Consider the following 18,443-nt stretch of genomic DNA (forward strand, 5'->3'; position numbering starts at 1 on the left):
TGCAGAGGCAGGCTAAGGCCCAGCCTGGCTAGCAGCACCTGACAGTATTTTTCTGAAGCCAACAATAGGTGTTGGTAGACAGACAATGCAGTAGACTGAGACTACAGGACTTATAACACTTCGTACCTCTTAAATACTTTCAGAAAAAAACACATAGTTGTGATGGTTACTAAATATTCACTTTGATATAGTCCAGTGAAAATAAGAAACAATAGAATTGTATGCATAGGCACTCTGCAGTTCAATGAACTCTGATCAGTAGCTGCCACAGAAAAGCATATTTAAAAATGACAAAAAAGTGCAGTCTTTATTACCATAATTTGAGTGGTTACATGCCTGTGGCCATGCTGAGTAAGATCAAAGAAAAGTTTCACAATACAAACCCAGATGTATTCTTATTTTTGCCAAAACACATCCTGGGAGAGGTTGGACAGCAAAAGAAAAGAGTATTGTTCATGAAGTGTATTGATCACAATGTACATAGCTCATTGATCCCAGAAATTACACACCAGTATCAACTGAATGGCATGCCACACCTTGTGAAAAAAAATGTGTTCAGATATTGTGAGCATCCAGGGTAGAAGCTGCACATATTCCATCTGCATGCTCACAGTTCAGGGATGCAGAAACTGGGTGCCACGCCCAGGAAAGAGACAGCATTCCTTGATTTGACTAAACTGTTACTTCTCCCTCTTTACTTATAACTAAAATTCATCAACTCAATCCTGTGAATGTTATCTCCTTGCCCTCAGCCATATCCACTTAGACTGGCTATAGTCTTAGATAAATTACTAGAAATACACAAATGCTGTCAATCTCTTTACAGAGATGGGAAGAATTAATCTGGAATTGGTCAATCTGGTCTGTTCCAGAACTCCTATTCCAGGGACTTTATTAAGGTCACATCTTTGGGAAGAATTAATCTGGAATTGGTCAATCTGGTCTGTTCCAGAACTCCTATTCCAGGGACTTTATTAAGGTCACATCTTGGGGCAAGGGGGTCAGGGAAAGGGGACAGAAATAGAAGAATCTACCCAGAAGTCTGCACAAGTTAAATGTCAAAGGGGAACACCCTTGCTGAAGACTTTCCAGAGCTAGGACATGGCTATCTCTGAGGTGCTGCTTGGCTCCACTCTCTCTGTGGGTAACTAATCCAGATCACACTCCTCCTTCCCCGTGATCTACTGGGCTATCAAGTGCAGTGTTTACCCTTATGCTCTACAAACACTCGGCAATACATGCTTCAGATTACTTGTGTGTGCATCTGCTCGAAGGATTAAGGGAGGAAGACAAACATTTTACTCCTTCCTTAACAGTCTATCAAGATCAGACCTAAGGCTCTCTGCCTGCATCAAGTCTTGTCTGCTTCGTATAATACTCAAGGCATGTACATTTTGCTTTGATTCTGAATGGATGATATGTAAATACAAGTAACTAATTGAAAAGGTTCCTTTCCCTAGAGTAATTTCAAACTTCTATTGGCTTCCACAAGGTCAGGAGTTCATCCTGTATGCTTCATTTTGCTGCACAGAAAGCTTAAAGAGATTAAATATACAGATGATTGAATAAAGGTTAATTTTTTTCAGCCTTACTGTCCTTGATTCTGGACTTCTGTGCCACCAATAATTATATTAAGTCTGACTTTTTAAACAACAACTTTGCAGGAAGTAATAATTTTATTATCTCCTATACATAATAAAGGGTTTTATTATTCATTCATATTTGAAAAAATTTCAAAAAGTCACCCAGGTCCTTCAGAGCAAAAAACTATGCAAACATCAAATCCAAGTATTTTCATTTACTATTATTGTTCAATTTGAAATATCCACTGCAAGAGACATTGCCCTAGTAAAGGTTACTGCAATCTATATTTAGGACAGGAATGTAATGTTTTCCAAGCCAGACATTGTTGACATATTTCTTCAAAATAAAGCATGGCTTAACAGTCTGGAGTGAAGAAGCTTCATCTGTTACCCTTTAACAGCAATATAAGAGGAAAAAACAGTTTATGTATCTTTTCCATCCTGACAGATGTGACAATAGCTGGAAACACTGTGCCTGCCAAGAGCTTTTATCAAGCATGTTATAACAACTAGTAATAAGTGTAAATAATAAATGGCTACGATCTTATGGGAAACGGTGGCAATACTAAACAATTTTTGGTGCTTGCTGATGGGAGTCTGCTAGTCCTGGAATTCCCTGGCTTCCCAGTAGAGTTTTGGCCTGACAATAAACAACAGTTTAATACTTTATCTAATCCCAGCCAGGAGGTAAGTTCAACAGCAAGCTTTTGCAGATGTTCACATCCAATAATCTATTCATAATTGATGAAACAGGGAGGTCAGATGTAATGGTTGCTACTATTCCAGCAACAAATAAATGGTTATTGACAAAACAAGGCAGTGTGGCGCTGAGTGCTGAGCAGTGACAAGCATGAAACAGTACTGAGACAGAAGTAGTGATGTGAATACAGCCCTTCATCTTGAGAATTCCTCTATGTGATGTGTGGCACCAGGGCCACTCTGACACATAAGCAGATGGAGGTGACTTGTAAAGGAAAAGTGAGATTCTGCAAGTACATAAAAGACAAAGGCAGAGCAGGGGGAAAATCAAGGAGAAGAGGGTGGACAGGACTGGAAATTGGGGTAAGTGCAATAATGTGAATTGTTAATAAATGTTTTTGTATAGCAGGACTGTGATCCAGATGTCTGGACTGCTTTATCAGATTGTTGTGTTTACATGAATGTACCTGGTTATCAGATCACTGCAGTCTGCTAAGACAATAGTATCATAATAAATATACCTGCATGCTTAAATGCCCATTACTTCTTAGACAAAGCACCTATAAATATTCTGCTTCATACTTACTAATATCTTGAACAAATATTTTTAACTACACAAATTTTTTCCAGATAACAACAAGCAAGCAAGCAAACAAACAAGCAAACAGTTAAATTTGCCTAACAATGGTAAAAATTGCAGAGATAAACTAGGAAAGTATAAAATCAATTAAAATTAGATAATGTAGTGGGTACTTTTCTGCAAATTAATGTAGAAGTTCAGGAAGAGATCTCATTCAGCTAAAAGCCTTATATTCTTCAAGTTTTAAAACCCATGTAATGCAGTAAAAGTATTAATAGACTGTTCTTATTGACTGAATAAAACTTGAGTCATTTAGATGCCAATAGACACTTGAGATCTTTTGCACCCATTTCAGTGCTAAAATATAGTATTTCTACAATGTTTACTGTGTAATATACTAGTATGAAAACCAGCTGAATGAAATGGGGACCTTTACTGGTATATTCAGTCATAAAAAGATTTCAGACAGAAATATTTTAAATATTAATATTACTAAAATAATTTAAAGCACCAAGGAATGTGAAATCGATTTCTTTCGAAGTACAATTTATTTCACACTTTGCTACCAATTCTTTTGATCAGCTCTGAAATAATACATAAGCTGAAAGCAAAACAGCAAAACAAATTGCTTCTAGCAAGGAGGCACCAAGCTCTCAGTTTTACACAGACATGCCTCAGTGTTTTAACTTCTCAGGCTATTTATCTATCAAATGATAAATTTTAAATTCTTCAAGATCTAATGCCTGAATCAAGACCTACTCTCCAATTTAGTCATTGATGGTTCTGATCAAGCAAAGTTAAGCATTTGTTAATACCTGAACTTAAGACTTGTCCCCCCAAAGTCATTGAGAATAACTGAACTGAAATTTAAACACATATTTAATAAGTGAATTGCTGTAGCAATTTGAGAAAACAATCTAATTTTAAAAGCTTTACTTTAAAGATTTTTTTTTTAATAATCTGTTCATTAGAATTAACTATACAATAGAAAACAAAACCTCACAGATTATGAATATATTTGCATTTAAGTACTAAAATTCTTGGATTTGTACAGTGGGGATACAAATGTTCCCTTTATCACAACACATTAAGAGTCTGACTTCTGTAAGTAGATTATCTAACAAAATTAGAAAATTTATCTTGCAGTTGCTCAGCCATTTGCTACAGCCCTGAGTATAGAATGTGCAGTTTCACTATGGACTGGCAGTTCCTAGGATCTTGTATGTTACTGTTATCAGATAACAAACTATGGATTTAGACATGCGGTAGCTATACCTTTCCCTCAACTATGTGCAGCATTTATGTTCTGAGATACAGCACACCTAAGCTAGAAATCCAATGTGGGAATGAAATGAGGGGAAATTTTACATTGGCAGGTGCTTAAAAAAAAAAAAAAGGAAAATGGAGAACAATAAAAAAAGAAGCATATTTTATTAGCTACTCTAAAAAATGTTTCAGTAGATTCCAGAGGAAATGCCTAAATCACATCCTGTAACTGACAGAAGACAGTTATTGGAGTTTCAGAAACCTCAGTCAGGACAGGCCAACTGTAACCTTCTGTCCCAGAAGCAGACCCTGTCTAGCTGTGTCCCCAGTCTGGCTGCCAACCTGCCTGGGAAAGCACAAGAAAGAGCAACCTGCACTGGGCACAGCAGCGGAGAGCACACAGAGGCTGCTCCATCCCAGCAGCCACACCAGAAAGGTGAGACCTGAGCTGAGGCTCCGTGACTGCCAAGCGCTCTGCCCACCACGCCTTGTGAAAACCACATTCTTATTCCCTAGTAAAGCAGTTTAAGGAATTTTTATGGCTTTGTCCTCAACTTTTCAAGATACTAGAGCTGAGCAAACCCCCAGTAAGGGCAGTTTGCTTCTTTTGAGTTCAAGCATAACAGTTAGGAACAATTTCTCAGAAATAATTCAGAGTTATACGAACAATTCTCTTGATCTTAGAATCTCTTTTACAATGTAAATATACTTTAACTAGTGCTGCACTGCACACCCCTCCAGCTCTTTTCCATACTCATACAGAAAATGTATCTAAGTGCCTCCATGTGTATAAGGCAATAATAAAATAATAAATAACTGATGATAAAATATTACAATTTATCATTTTGAAGAAGAGTCAAAATAGTACCAAAAATAGATTTTGAAGTTTGGGAAACCACATTTGATATGTTAATTAGCTTCTAAATGCAGGATGTTTAATATATATATTTTAAGTAAGGCTACACAATCTTATAAATATATATAAATGAAGAAACTTTCATACATTTCAGAAGTAGAAATAAACAAAACAATGTCATCGAGGCATAGCCCTATTTAAAACTGAGGTTTTAAATTTTTTGTCACCAACTTTTATTCAGATTCTTTAGAACACCACTGGGCAGATAATTCTAACATTCCAAAAAGATTTATCTAATGGACTGGGCACTCAAACTTTCAACTCACAGCAATAGTCCTACTCTTCTGGGGTGTGAGAATGAATAAACTGAAAGCTGTAATGCATGAGATGGAAATCCAGCAATTCATGGTGTTTTGGTAGCTGCTCTTATGGGATATGGGACTCCTAAAGAGTAGGGTCAATATCAACAAGTTGCTAGAACATGAATTGTTGCTGTGGGAAAACATGGAATTGTTATTTTTCTTATAATCAGGTAATAGATTTTTTTAATGTATTTAATATTTTTTGTTTATTCTGTTCTATAATTTTTGTATAAATAGACCACTGTCATTCTGAAGCAGGACTGCATTTAAGAGTGTTTTCTTACAGAGGATGTTCTTGTGGCCTATTTATCTTGACAAAAATACACATTACTGAAGGGAGTTTTTGCTCTGCCATTAAGCAGAGCAAAATGTAATCTGAACCATAGACTGAAAAGGAAAATGACACCATGTTTCAAGGCAGTCGTAATGGACACCATAACACCAAGGTGCAAAACCATGTGGTGTACAGAAAAGTAGTGAAGGAAAGTAGCATTGCTGCTTCTCATAATCTGAACCCTTTTCCCTGCAGGTTTTCAAGGAAGTGGTTAAGACAGGAAAAAATCTTATTTACCTTAAACCAACAAAAGAACTCCTTCCTTTACTAAGAGACTGTTAACTTTCATGTCCAAATAAAAAGTTAGAACTGTCCTTCACTTTAAGAATTAAGTGCTAAATTAATAACAAAAAAATTAGTTGAATTATCAGACATTCATCTCTTTCCTGAAGTTCTAGGTCTTCTTTAGCATTTTCAACACAAATAATTTTAAATTTCTTAATTCCCTCAGCATTTGAGTCAGTATATTTTGTCAGGACAAAGTCCACTCCCAGTATTAATCCTCACACATAATTTTGTTTGTATTATCTTCATCAGTGTCTAGCAGCAGTGGGATCCTTCAGGAACATGAAATTTAACCAGTTTCAAAATTGGACCACTCCTTTCTTTGTACATAATCTATCATCAGTGTCAAGATCAATCAGAAGTGCCTACCTTCTAAGAAGGCTCAAAGTTTTGGGGTTTTATTTCTCAGATATGAAAACCTCTAAAGTCCTATATGAATACAATTTTTAAAACAGTTTAAAAATCACTTCAATTAAAGTGGGGCCTCTAGGAATGATGAGACTTCTTAAACTGGTATGCTAACATGTTTTTCCAAGCATGTGATGCCATTTGCTAAGCTGAAAATGTTACAATTCATTACTAATGGCTAAAGATCACTTAGACATTAATAAAGGACAATATGTCTGATTTAAAAGAAGGAAGTTTGAAATAATTTCCATTGAAGAGTATCTTTGGATGTGTATTGTGAGTCCCCATTTGAGAAGTTTTTTTTTGGGGGGGGTAACAATAATGAAAGCTTAAACTCAAACTCAGTGGTCTATTCAGACACCACTGACTTGAAGTTCAGCCTTCTAACTTCATATGCTCATTCTTCTCAACAACCTTGCTCAGTATTTGTGAGAAAAGAGAATAACATTCACTCTACCATTTGGAATTCTTTTACTTGCTAAGATGCTCCTTGATTTACCAAATCCACTCATCCATCCAATCCATACGGGCACAATACATATAATGAGATACAAATAATGTAATCAGATAAAATATACTGTACATACTAAATTCAGAATATCTGTGCCTCACTCATATTCTCCCAGCTGCATGAGAGGAGACAAAATTCCTGGTTGTTTTGACAGAGACTTTTTCAGAAATTAAGTTTATGGCCATTAATCACCTCTGATTGCTGTAACAGGGTCATTTTGAATGTGAAGATGTCATTGTAAGTTCATAAATTTTCTTGATAATTTTATGCCTGTGGCTTGTGTATCGTAATTCTGACAGTTCATGCAGACAGCATTATGTCATAAATTACCACATTTAGTTTGGCATGAGTCTCAGTGCTCATGAACACTGCCTCTATTATTTAAATGTGTAACATATCTGAAGCACAGGATTCAATATCCAAAATAAAGGAACACTCAGGAAAAAACCTAACAGGAGGTTGGGACTAGATTTTTCCTAATGATTTGGGATGAAACTGTAATTGAAAGAGAAAAATCCACTATACACTATACTTTGAAGAATTCTTGAAAGCCCAGTCTAAGAGAAGAAAAAATTCCACATCAAGCATTAGATTGTAATACCTTACGCAAGATTTCTAATGACATAGAAATATTTCACTTAATATTCTGCTTCCATAATGAGTCTGAGGACAAAACAAGTAAACAGCAACTTTTACTTTAAAATTAGCCTAGATGAAGAACTCTCCATGACAAAATCTCTAAGGTTTAATATGAAATCTATATAATGCAAACTATTAATATTTTGTTGTAAAACCATTAGGCTTGATTATAAAATCAGAAACCAGACGGTATGAAAAATATTATGAACATACCCCACTGTTATTGAATGTAATTAGTTCTCAGGATTTTAAACTTTCACACACTTAGATTTTTACATCTGAGTAGTTCTACTGAAATCAATCATATATATCAAATAAAATTAAACTTACTTATACAGATTATACACCAAAACAAATCATGTTAAACACCAAGTTCCTAGCAAATAAAAAACATTCTCTAACAAAACCAGCCCATTTGACACAAAATGACTGCATTTTTTTATAGAATAGGCTGCAGCTTAATCATTTCAGTCTTTAATTACTGCATCAGATAATGACTATTTTGAACATATGCTTCTCTGCCCTGCTAGAAGACATGAATGAAAAAGAAACAAGTTCATATGCATGATCCTGTGTGTGCATGTTGGGGGAGGGAGGCTAAAGAGCAAAAGAAACCAAGTGGCAACAATTGGAGGAAATGGTGCCTGTAACAGCTGCTCCTTTCAGATTCCCCTAGAAGGAGACTGCCTGAGGTGGACCATGGCACAAAGGGATAAAGAAGATGAAAACTGATGCAAAGCAGGGAAATAACTGCTGAGACCCCTGAGTCTACATCCGAATAGTCCCAAGCTGTGTGGCAAGACCTCTTTAGCATGCTACAGAAGCTGGTGATGAACTACATATTACCATGAGGCAAACTGGCTCCTAGCAGTATTGTCTGCATGTTATGTGTAATGATAACCAGTGGGCCCCTGGGAACAAGAGGCAATGATTTCATCTCTGTAAGCATCTGAGCTCCCCTTGGATACAGAGACCATTAAACTGAGAACAGAAGGGGAAATTTTAGGCAATGATTTCCAATTGGAGAGTGAAGACAACTTCTGCTCAACACTACTATCAACCATGGATATTTTACTGCTGTCTATATTGACCACTGCAAAGGACAAAAGGAGCTAAAGTTGTACTCCTTTTTCTTCATCCCAGAGAACACAGTGTATTTTTTGAACAAAAGTACTTTAAAAGCTTTTCATGTAATATTATTGGCAATGCCATTATATTAGAAAATGACACTGTATTATTACCACTGAAAAGTATTGGTATTTCCATTACTGTTAAAATAACATTTTATACTTTTAACAAAATATATAACTTGTTTTTGTATTACAGAGACCTTTGTGCCCTTGCATATCGCTTTCCTTAACTGTCAGGTGGTTTTGTAGGACTGAAAATATTAGGTACTACCTATTGGTTACATATTTAAAATGAGTAGCAGTACCTTAAAAAATTCAGGGTTTCAGAAGCTTCCTTAAAAAAAAAATCTGCATGCAACAAAAAGAAATGAAACTTCCAAATGATTGCTCTAAGTTTTTGACATGAGACACAGGGGAGCAATGAAGGGAAGGGAATAGCTACAAAATGTAGTCAAAATTGATTCTGAGGAAACAATGCCAGGACAAATAATATTTTTGACATTTTCAAGGGTAGTTTGATCCTTTGTATATTCTTGAAAAATTAAGATGCAGGCTTCTTCATTTAGCACACTTGTTTATCCTGCTGCTCTTCAGAATTCACACAGTATATTATGTGAAATGAAAAGTTAAATTAAGTTTCTGAAAGTCTGAGAAAAGTTGCTCAGGTAAGAATGCCAGCATACTTGTCAGGCAAAAAACAATTGCAGATAAACTGAAATATAAAAAATTCTGGTCTAATCTATCACACTGACTTCTTGTAAAAGATCAAATATCATATTCTCATTGCTGTTGTAACTATTAGATACAATTTTATAAAATTATTTGGAGCTTTTTAGTTTTGAAATATTTTTACATTTGGCTACAGGTTTAACTGCAATTCACTGAGAACAGGCTCCCCCTTTCCAGCATTCAGTTGATTTATGCAGAAGATAGGACTTTCAGCATTGAAGAATAATGTATAAAGGTGATCAGTAACTTCTAAAAAAGTCGTAACAAAAATGAAATCAGACAGAAATCTAGAACACCTCCTACACTGCAAGAGCCAAGCAAGTAATTTTGATACACATGCTGAATTAATTCTGGGACTTCTACTGGTCTGCTTCTGAGAAAAAAACAAACAAAACAAAAACCATCACAACAAATACCCACAATTAATGACCTCTATAAAACAAGTTCATTAATAGAATACTGAGTCATTCTGCAGTTACAAGAATAGACAGAAAGAGAAATCAATTGCAATAATCATGAACAAAATATTCAAATTTCTTTTCCACAGAACATTTCTAAGAGGATCATGGGGGACTGTGACTGATGACTGGCATAAAAGAATCAAGTTGCTGCTAATCTTTCCTCTCACACTGACCTATGAGGAAGAAGGGAACCCCCTCCTTCTAGACTAGAATTACACATGCAGAGCTCTCACAGTATTAGAATTATTAAGGCTCAAGGGAAACATAAGAAGAGGAGTTTGAACTCAAGTATCCACAGCAGGAATTGCATCAGCACTACAGCTTTTCAAAAGCAATTAATATTTCTTCTAAATTACTGATGTTTTAACAAACTGAGTGTGTGAAGTGATATATTTTTCATTGTTTCTCACAAATACACTGTACCAAACTAATTTGCAAAACTGGTGTTTTAAAAACCTAAATAAATAGAGACTGTTTGATATTCACATATATACAAGAAAAGCAAGGCTAGTCACATATAATCTGAACAGCCAATTTATACTATTTCTACAGATCCAAGCATGAAAACCTGGACTCAGTTCTGGAATCTATTGGAACTACAAATGCTTGAGCCACATGGATCCCTACCTATAGAACTAGATAAAGTTATGAAATGTCCATGAGCCAAGTCTCTCCAAGTTTTTCGTACTCTGCAAATGCCAAACATGCTGAGGAGGCAGAGGAAGACACTGAGAAAGCTAAATCAAAGAATAAACTTACTGCTAATGCTGTCTCATGCTCTCCAGAAAAATGATATGCTAGACTTAAGCAATAGGCCGCTTCTCCATGCATCTTTATATCACCTCCTAAAGGAAGGGTAAAAGGTAGAGTTACCAGCAGGATCTGAACAAAATGATATTGGTACAGACTGCTCTTGCAGGTTCTTAAATAAGATACAGATGTTAAAATACTGTAGTAAATTTTTCCCTTTCCTTACCCCCACCATGTAGCTCTTTCTGAAAACATACAGTAGTAATTAAAGTCAGTGGAGTTCACCAAGGAAGTTCAGCAAAGTCAGAAAATATCTTCCAGTAATAAAGTACAATGAAAGTAACGTGTAAGGTTCTCTGACATTAATTGTTTAATCATAGTGTCTTCATATTAGAAAATAATACAAGTCTCTCTACATATACTCAATATAAAATAGAAGTGGGTAGAAATAGGTAACAAGCCTTAATCTATAAACACAAAATGTATCTCACATTTTGCTAATGTGAATCTTGGTGAAACACCAGAGAGAACCACCAGTTGACCACTTTCAGCTTTCTTATTTTCCTGTCTGTTTTACTAGCTACTGTAGGGTTAAAAAGCTAAAAAAATGGATTACTTATACTTGCAAGCAGTACTTAAAGAAAATTCTGGACAGGTTGTTGCTAAAGTGCATCCCACTTTCCATGCCAGGTTTTATTTCACTGATACTAGTCTAACAACACTGCTTGCTGGATCTTTTGCATGGCTCCTTCAAGAGAAAATAATCTATTTGATACCAAAATAAACATAAACTAATAGTCCTTAAAGTATCACATTATATTCAAAAATTTCCTTCCAGAACATGAGTAGCTCTAAAAAACCCTGTAGATGAAATTATATTAAAAATAGCCAAAAATCCAATTTTTCTGTTGCTCAATATCCATCTGCTCCAACAAAATAAATAGCAAAAAAATCAACCTGAAGAATAAATGTATATCAAGGTATTTTTCAAAATGCATAAATAAATACAGTTGCAATGAAAAGGGAGATTGTCTGCTTACAGTTGTAGAATTTTCTGTCCAAACACACAGAAGTCTACACCTAGTTCTGAAACTCTCTGAAAGAAAATTGGTGAGGCCATAGCAGTGGCATATAGTGGCACATATAGCACTTAATGTTACTCACAATTATTAAAAGCCTGTAACTCAAAAACCTGATGGTCTTTTCTAATATTCAATATCCATTAAAAGGCATAATAAGGCAAAAGGATACAGAAATACAGCTTCACAGAAGAATAGTAAATTAAAAGTCGCTAGGGACAAAAAGAACATTCTTCCTTGCTTAAGAGGGTTTGACAGTCCGAAGCAGGTAACAGCTAATCCTAATTCCTAAAGTGCATAAACACAGAAGATGGTCCAGAAGGACAGAATGGACATTACAGATAACACCCAGTAGCCAGTATGGCTCTGGAATGAGGACTAGAGAACTCCTCAGAAAGAAGTTCCTAAAGCTTAAATTTAAAGAGGACGACAGCTCATATATTGAGCATAGCAATATGTGCTACATGCCTCAGGAAGCTGTGAAAGTGATTGATTTGAAATTTGAAAAAAAAGGGAACCAGAACACCTGCCTGGTCAAAATAAGTTTTGGAAAGATGTAAGATCCATTTTGCCAATCATTTAATATCCAGCAATTTTCACTGGCATTAAGAAGACATTCATATGTAATTTCATAGCAGTCCTTCTAGTTACTACACCTAATATTAAGAGGAGTTTAACTGTCGCTGTAATTTAAGCATAATTATAAACAATAGCTGTAGAAAACACTACAAGCTTGTATTATGACCTATACAGTCACAATGTTATTTGTCACAGAACTTACTTTTAAATTTGGAAAATATTTTCATTTTTTGCCATTTTTGACAGTTTATCTATTCCAACTACTAGTCAAAGACTGGGTCACAGATTAAATGTTTGGCATACGTTATTTAATTTAAAAAACCCTAATAGATCTGCGGATAAATATTGAATTAATATGTATTTAAACAAAAACCTTATTCATTGTGAGGGTGTTTGTAGAGTGATAAATCTTTCCAGAGTGATTATGGTGGCTCTACCTGTGGAAATACTGAAACCTGACTGGATGTAGCCTAAGTAGCCTGCTCAGGACAACCTTATGAGTTCCAGAGGTTTCTCTTCCTGCCTCTGCTGTTCTGCGATTCTGTAATTTTTTACTTTAGGTTTAAAAGTATTTATGTATATTTAGGTAGAAAATTTTGTGTGCTTATGATAAAAACCTATTTTTTTTTCAAGTATAAAGTGACTATGTAGAGTGAAAAGGTAACTTTTCCAGCAGATAATATCAGTTAAAAACTCACAAATCAGCAGTGACTAGCCAATCAAAATCAAAGACCTCAGCTTCCATCAGTGACTTCACTTACTGAGTATGGGTTTACAGTTTTGTATTATTGTTCCCACAAGGTTTTTTTTTTTTTCAAGATAAAGCTTTGAGGAACCTAAAAGTTTCTTTGTAGTTAGCAAGAAGATATTTCTGCTTCAGTGAAATCTTCAAGCGTTATTGATAACATAGTGAAATTGATAGCATTTGTCTTTGAGTTTCTTAGGAAATAATCACCTATTCAAACCCTGGCTCACGATCAAAATCATTGAAAGAAGGAATAGGAAAACATTGTTTTCCACCTACCTTCTTTTGCCATCTTTAAAGCTTTTAGTAGCATTTTGATGGCCTCTTGGTGTTCTTGATTTTCCAGCATTTTGTCTGCTAGCAAAGTATAAATTCTCCAGAGATGCTGACATGCCAGTGAAGTGTAAGTGTGGCCTGTTTCATCCTTCCAAGATGAGCCCTCTGTTAGCTGATAAAATGTTTCAAAATGCTCAGCAGCTTTCGTGACATGACCTGAAAAACGTAATTCTTAATTAAAATCAGTGCATCACCAAAAATTGTTAAAGTTTGTAGTCTATAATAATTTTATCATTTTAAGTAAGTTAGCCAAACATTCCACAGATTTTTGAAGACTCTTCAATACATAACCCAAAGATCGCTGGAAAATACAAGCAAATTTCACAGTACCCAGTAATGCTCTTATTTAAATTTATAATATTTTTAATTAGCTTTCCTTTGTAAATTTCCAATGTTAAAGGGGTGTGATTCCATGGATGCAAAGTTAGGATCTTCTAGAAAATAAATTTATTCTAGATTCATAAAGCCTTTGTGGTTCTCATATATCAAAATCACATCTATGCATAAATAATCACAACTGAAATCCTCAAGTTTCTTTTTCCATAATGAAAACCTGAGGTGAAAGATTTGAAGTGTGGGGGATAAAGGTATCAGAACTGTGGGGAAAAACAAAAAACCTTCAGTCAAACAAGTTAATCAATAAAAAAAGAATCAGCATGCAAAATAATTTATTCAACAGTTATTGCAAGGCCAATTCTGGTGAGTTTATCTAGTAAGAGCATTAACCATTGATAGATTAATTATTGAGCCTGAAGTAATATACTCCAAGGTCTTCAAATGTAAGTTACTCAAACATCTTTAAGGCAAAGGAAAGTTTGAAGATAAAATTCAATTAATTTTCACATTCAAGTAGTTTTTTCTCTACCTTCAGCTGGATTTACCTGTGTGCATAAAATTCAACCTAGGAGATTTCCATATCTGCTGGACAATGAAAATTCAAAACTCTTGGAAAGAACAGAAAAGCTTTTCCTCATACATAATGGGTATTGCTGGGAAGCAGGTAAGATAAAATTATTTACAGTAAAAATAATTTTAAAGAAAGCATTCTGGTCACAATATCTTGTTCAGCAAAGACTGTCCTGTAGCAGGGAGAATGATGAATGTGACCATGCCTTCATATGTTTGTGTGTGATGGAGGAATCTTGTTCCATAGATCATCAATACATCAACTGTATTTCTATTAACAGCTGAAAAAAAAACAACCATACAATAGGTTCATTTATATGTTTGCAGTTTGCACCTCTTCTGAGATGTGATATTGCTGTTTTGCAGTCTTTTTTTACAGTGCTGAATTCAAACTGCAAAAAGAACCAGGAAGGAGAAAAGTTGTTTCCCAGTCATAGGAAAGGAAAGGAGAAAAGCTTGGAGAAGGATCTTCTTTAAGCATTCCTTGAGAAAATGAGGTTATCTCCCCAGGCCTCTAGCCAACCTAGAGGCAGCAGAACAGCTATGACAGATTTCTCTTATTAACTCAATTTATATTTGTCTTTTGCATGTTACTCCTTTATAACCATGCTTTCAACTTTGCAATATAAAATATAACTCATCTTTATTAGAATTAAATTTATTTTCAAATTAAGTTTCTCTTATGATTAAACCGAGTTCAACTAAAACTGACAAGCACAAGAAACTCCTCTTTCAAAGATGCAATTTAATTAAATGAGTGTCATAGACAAATAATTTTATGGCTCTACAGCCTAAAATTAATGTAAGAATCCCAGAGGAAACAACAGGTGTTGAAGAATGCAGTGCCAGGTGAAAGGAGAATCAGCAGATTTTATTCAGTTCCATTCTACCTAGAGATGGGTATTGGAGAGATGGCCCAAAACACTGGGAAAACAGGAAAAGTTCTATACATTCTTTCCAAAATACCACACGCTTGACATCAGACTGCACAAATAGAAAGGCAAAGGGAAATTATCACAACCAGTACAAGCTGTTTACAGAGTCCCTGACAGTAGATAGAACAGAAAATAGACATGTAGATTTGCTAAAGTCAGATGAAAACCCCTGTCTATTCTCAAGAGACATCCAATTTGATTTTTGTCTAGCCAGTTCAGCTAACTTCTTAGGGCACAGAATTCCAGCTACACAAGGTTGCTAAAGGCAGATTTAAGATATTGAAGAAAGTCACGTTGGGTTTGTGATGACTGATTTAAAGTAGAGCTAAAATTTAATATTGATAGAGAAAGCATTTTGTTCATTTGGTTTCTCATAAGCTCATACACTCTTCCTTGGAATTCTCCCTGAAATCAATTAATAAATAGATTGTTCTTTTGAAAGGGTATTATCATACTTTTGAGTCATTGGGATAAACGACATGTTTAATTGATCCTTTACTAGAATTTGATTCATGTGTTACTCAAAAACTTTCAGTAAGAATGGGAAGCAGCAAACTGCTGTTCAGCTTCATGGTGGTATAACCATGAAGCTGAACAGTATCTGAGTTTCTCCTGACACTGCAACATGATCACTTCACAGTACATATTCTTTAGGTAAATAAAACTTGCAATCTCAAGGACTCCTGTTCAGGTTGTTAGAACAATCAGGGGTGGTGATTGCAGTATCCTCTTGAGAAAGTTTCTATGAGACCAGAAATGGAACTCATACATTCCATGCCCCCAGAGCTCTCAGGACCTAACCCTAAGAGTTCCGACACAACACTACTTATGTCAGATCTTAGTGAAATCTCTGTGGAAACAATCAGTCTACACCAAGCTTCAAAATTATAAAGTAATATGATTTTTTTGGTAATATACAAATGGATCTATATTACATTTGGCTTCACTGAATTAGCAAGAAAGATTACACAGTAAAATGTAAATAATCTGCTCACAGAAATACTAAGAGGAAAGTGATGCACAGAAAGCCAAAAGACCTGCTCGTTTCCTAAACAAGGTAGAGATGGAATTCCTGACATGAAAGCCCTTACATGGCTGGGAATTTACTTACTGAAGATGCTTTCAAATAAAAAGAGCTATTTGGATACTTCTCTAATTCATGGAAGGTAAAACATTTTAGACTTTGGAATTCATTCTTCCATGAAAATAAACCGAAATCCTTTGTTGCCACTGGCAAATGACACATCAGCCTATTTATTTAACCCATAATGCTTCTGTGAAACTCAAATATTGTGGGAAAAGTATTTTTCAGGGGGCTGGTGAGTTTAGTCCCTGTCATGAGTCAGTTCAGCTGGAACTGATCAGGCCAGTACATTCTAATTTTTAAACACTGAATTGCTGCAAGTGTTGGCTGCAGACATACATAGAACGCCATCTGAAAATATTGAAAAAACATTAAAAGAAGGCAATTAGCCAATTTCAGAACATTTCTGAGAATACCAGCATTTTTATCTCAGGCAGTGACAAGGGAGTTTTAAATTACTTTTATTATGAACTGAAAAACAAAACAATTCCAAGAAAAGCAGAAAGAGAAGAAAAAACAATGAAGAAAGAAAATCACTCGAAACAGCATGCAGAAATGTATTTTTATAGGTCTAGGAATTCAAAGAGAAAATAAAGAAGGTGTTTCTAGGAAATACATGTTTGAAAAATCTATTTGGAGACTGTTACACAAAGCAGTAAAGCTATTTTCAGTTGGCAACATTAATAGCACTTGCATATTTATTTTCATACTGCCATGAAGAATTTATCTCAGTGGATACCAAGTGGAGTTGGAGATTCTCTGATGTCTCTCTTCTCTTCTTATAAAAGGAATCAAAAACTAGAATGGTAACTCTTACAACATATGTACTACCACTACCAAAATATTATACTTTTATAATTTTCTATAGTTTAATATAATTCAGGGCTTAACAAGGGAAATCCCATCAGCAACAGCTTAATCTTAAATATGGGAGGCTAACATTGTCACAATATAATTCTGGGAGTAGAAAACCAGTTTTAAACAATTATATATAAATAAAAGACATTCTGACAGATTTGTGCTACAGATTTCACTGAATTGTTTCAAATTAAAACTATTCATTTAAGCAAAATAATTCAATGTAATTTTGTAAATATGGAAGATAAATGTTTTTAATCTAAACATGCATTTATAATTCTCCTTCTTAAAACCCAATCCAAAAATACAGATTTCTTATATCAAAATAGATACCAAATCAAAAGGGGTATATATGGAGACTACTATTTTGCCTTTTCTTTAAGTAGAAAGATTGACTAGATATTAACACAAATGGGTTTAAATGCGAAGCTGGCATAAAAGCAGGCACATAAATGTAATTCTCCCAGCCGCTATTTTGATGCACATTTTTGATTCCATGAATATTTTATGAAATGGCCCAAACTAAAGCCATATAACATTCCTGCATTACTGATGCTTGCGCCCGTAAGCTACAAACATTAGAGGCATGATTGAGTGCATTAAAATGAACTCATTCAGCAGTGCATTGATTACTTGAAGGAGAAAAAAAAGTTACTCCCACTTAAGAAAATAGCACACAAACCTGAAGTTTTCAATACTGAAATTAGAGACTCAAATTTGAATAATGTGGTATTTAACAAATAAAGGCAGTGCAAAACTACCTAGAATTCTCTAGATACATTCCTGACTTTAATTAGGTGAAATGTTAATTAGGTCCACAGATTGCTTCCAGTAGTGTACAGGTAATTTAAAATGTCACAATCTGCAAAATGCAGTGACTGACCTGCTCTAGTTCCATGCCTCAGCTATACTGAGAACACCTAATGATTTCCTTTTCTATCAGCTCGTATACTTGCCAATGAAAATAATGCCACAGAAACAACTGCACAAGAAAAGTGACAGGTCTGTTAGGCAGCATGCCTCAGCAGCACTACTAGAAGCAGGAAGCACATTTAATTCTAAATTGTAAACAGTTTTTGAGGGCTTCAGAAAATATTCAACTGTAGATTAAAACAACTTAAAGGTAAAATAAACTTTGAATATATTATAGTATATTTTAATCTAGAACATCTTTTGCATCAGTTATTTCACAATACAATGAGAACACAAAATCTGGTTGAAGCATCAGTTAATGGTAATGAAAACCAAAAATGCTATTATCTTTCAAAAGATAAATGGTTACATTTCAGTCTAACTGCTTGAACTACTTGTATTATGCTCAGTTTCTA

The 18,443-nt window shown here is 34.9% G+C and overlaps 1 protein-coding gene across 8 annotated transcripts in view; it reads right to left on the minus strand.

The window, feature by feature from the left end:
- TTC29 (tetratricopeptide repeat domain 29) overlaps positions 1 to 18,443 on the minus strand; it is a 274,748-nt gene that overhangs the window by 63,515 nt on the left and 192,790 nt on the right. For all 8 annotated transcript variants that reach the window (XR_014955208.1, XR_014955209.1, XM_031504612.3 and 5 more), the window contains 2 exons: positions 13,276 to 13,488; positions 10,603 to 10,688 (listed from right to left, as the gene is read on the minus strand). Coding sequence is in view for 6 of the 8 variants with exons in the window: in XM_031504612.3 (XP_031360472.3) it covers positions 10,603 to 10,688; positions 13,276 to 13,488 (299 nt within the window). In the remaining 2 variants the exon portion in view is untranslated. The remainder of the gene's footprint in view (positions 1 to 10,602; positions 10,689 to 13,275; positions 13,489 to 18,443) is intronic.

This window comes from Lonchura striata, chromosome 4 (assembly GCF_050655825.1).
Source record: "Lonchura striata isolate lonStrDom1 chromosome 4, ASM5065582v1, whole genome shotgun sequence".
Classification (NCBI taxonomy): Eukaryota; Metazoa; Chordata; class Aves; order Passeriformes; family Estrildidae; genus Lonchura; species Lonchura striata.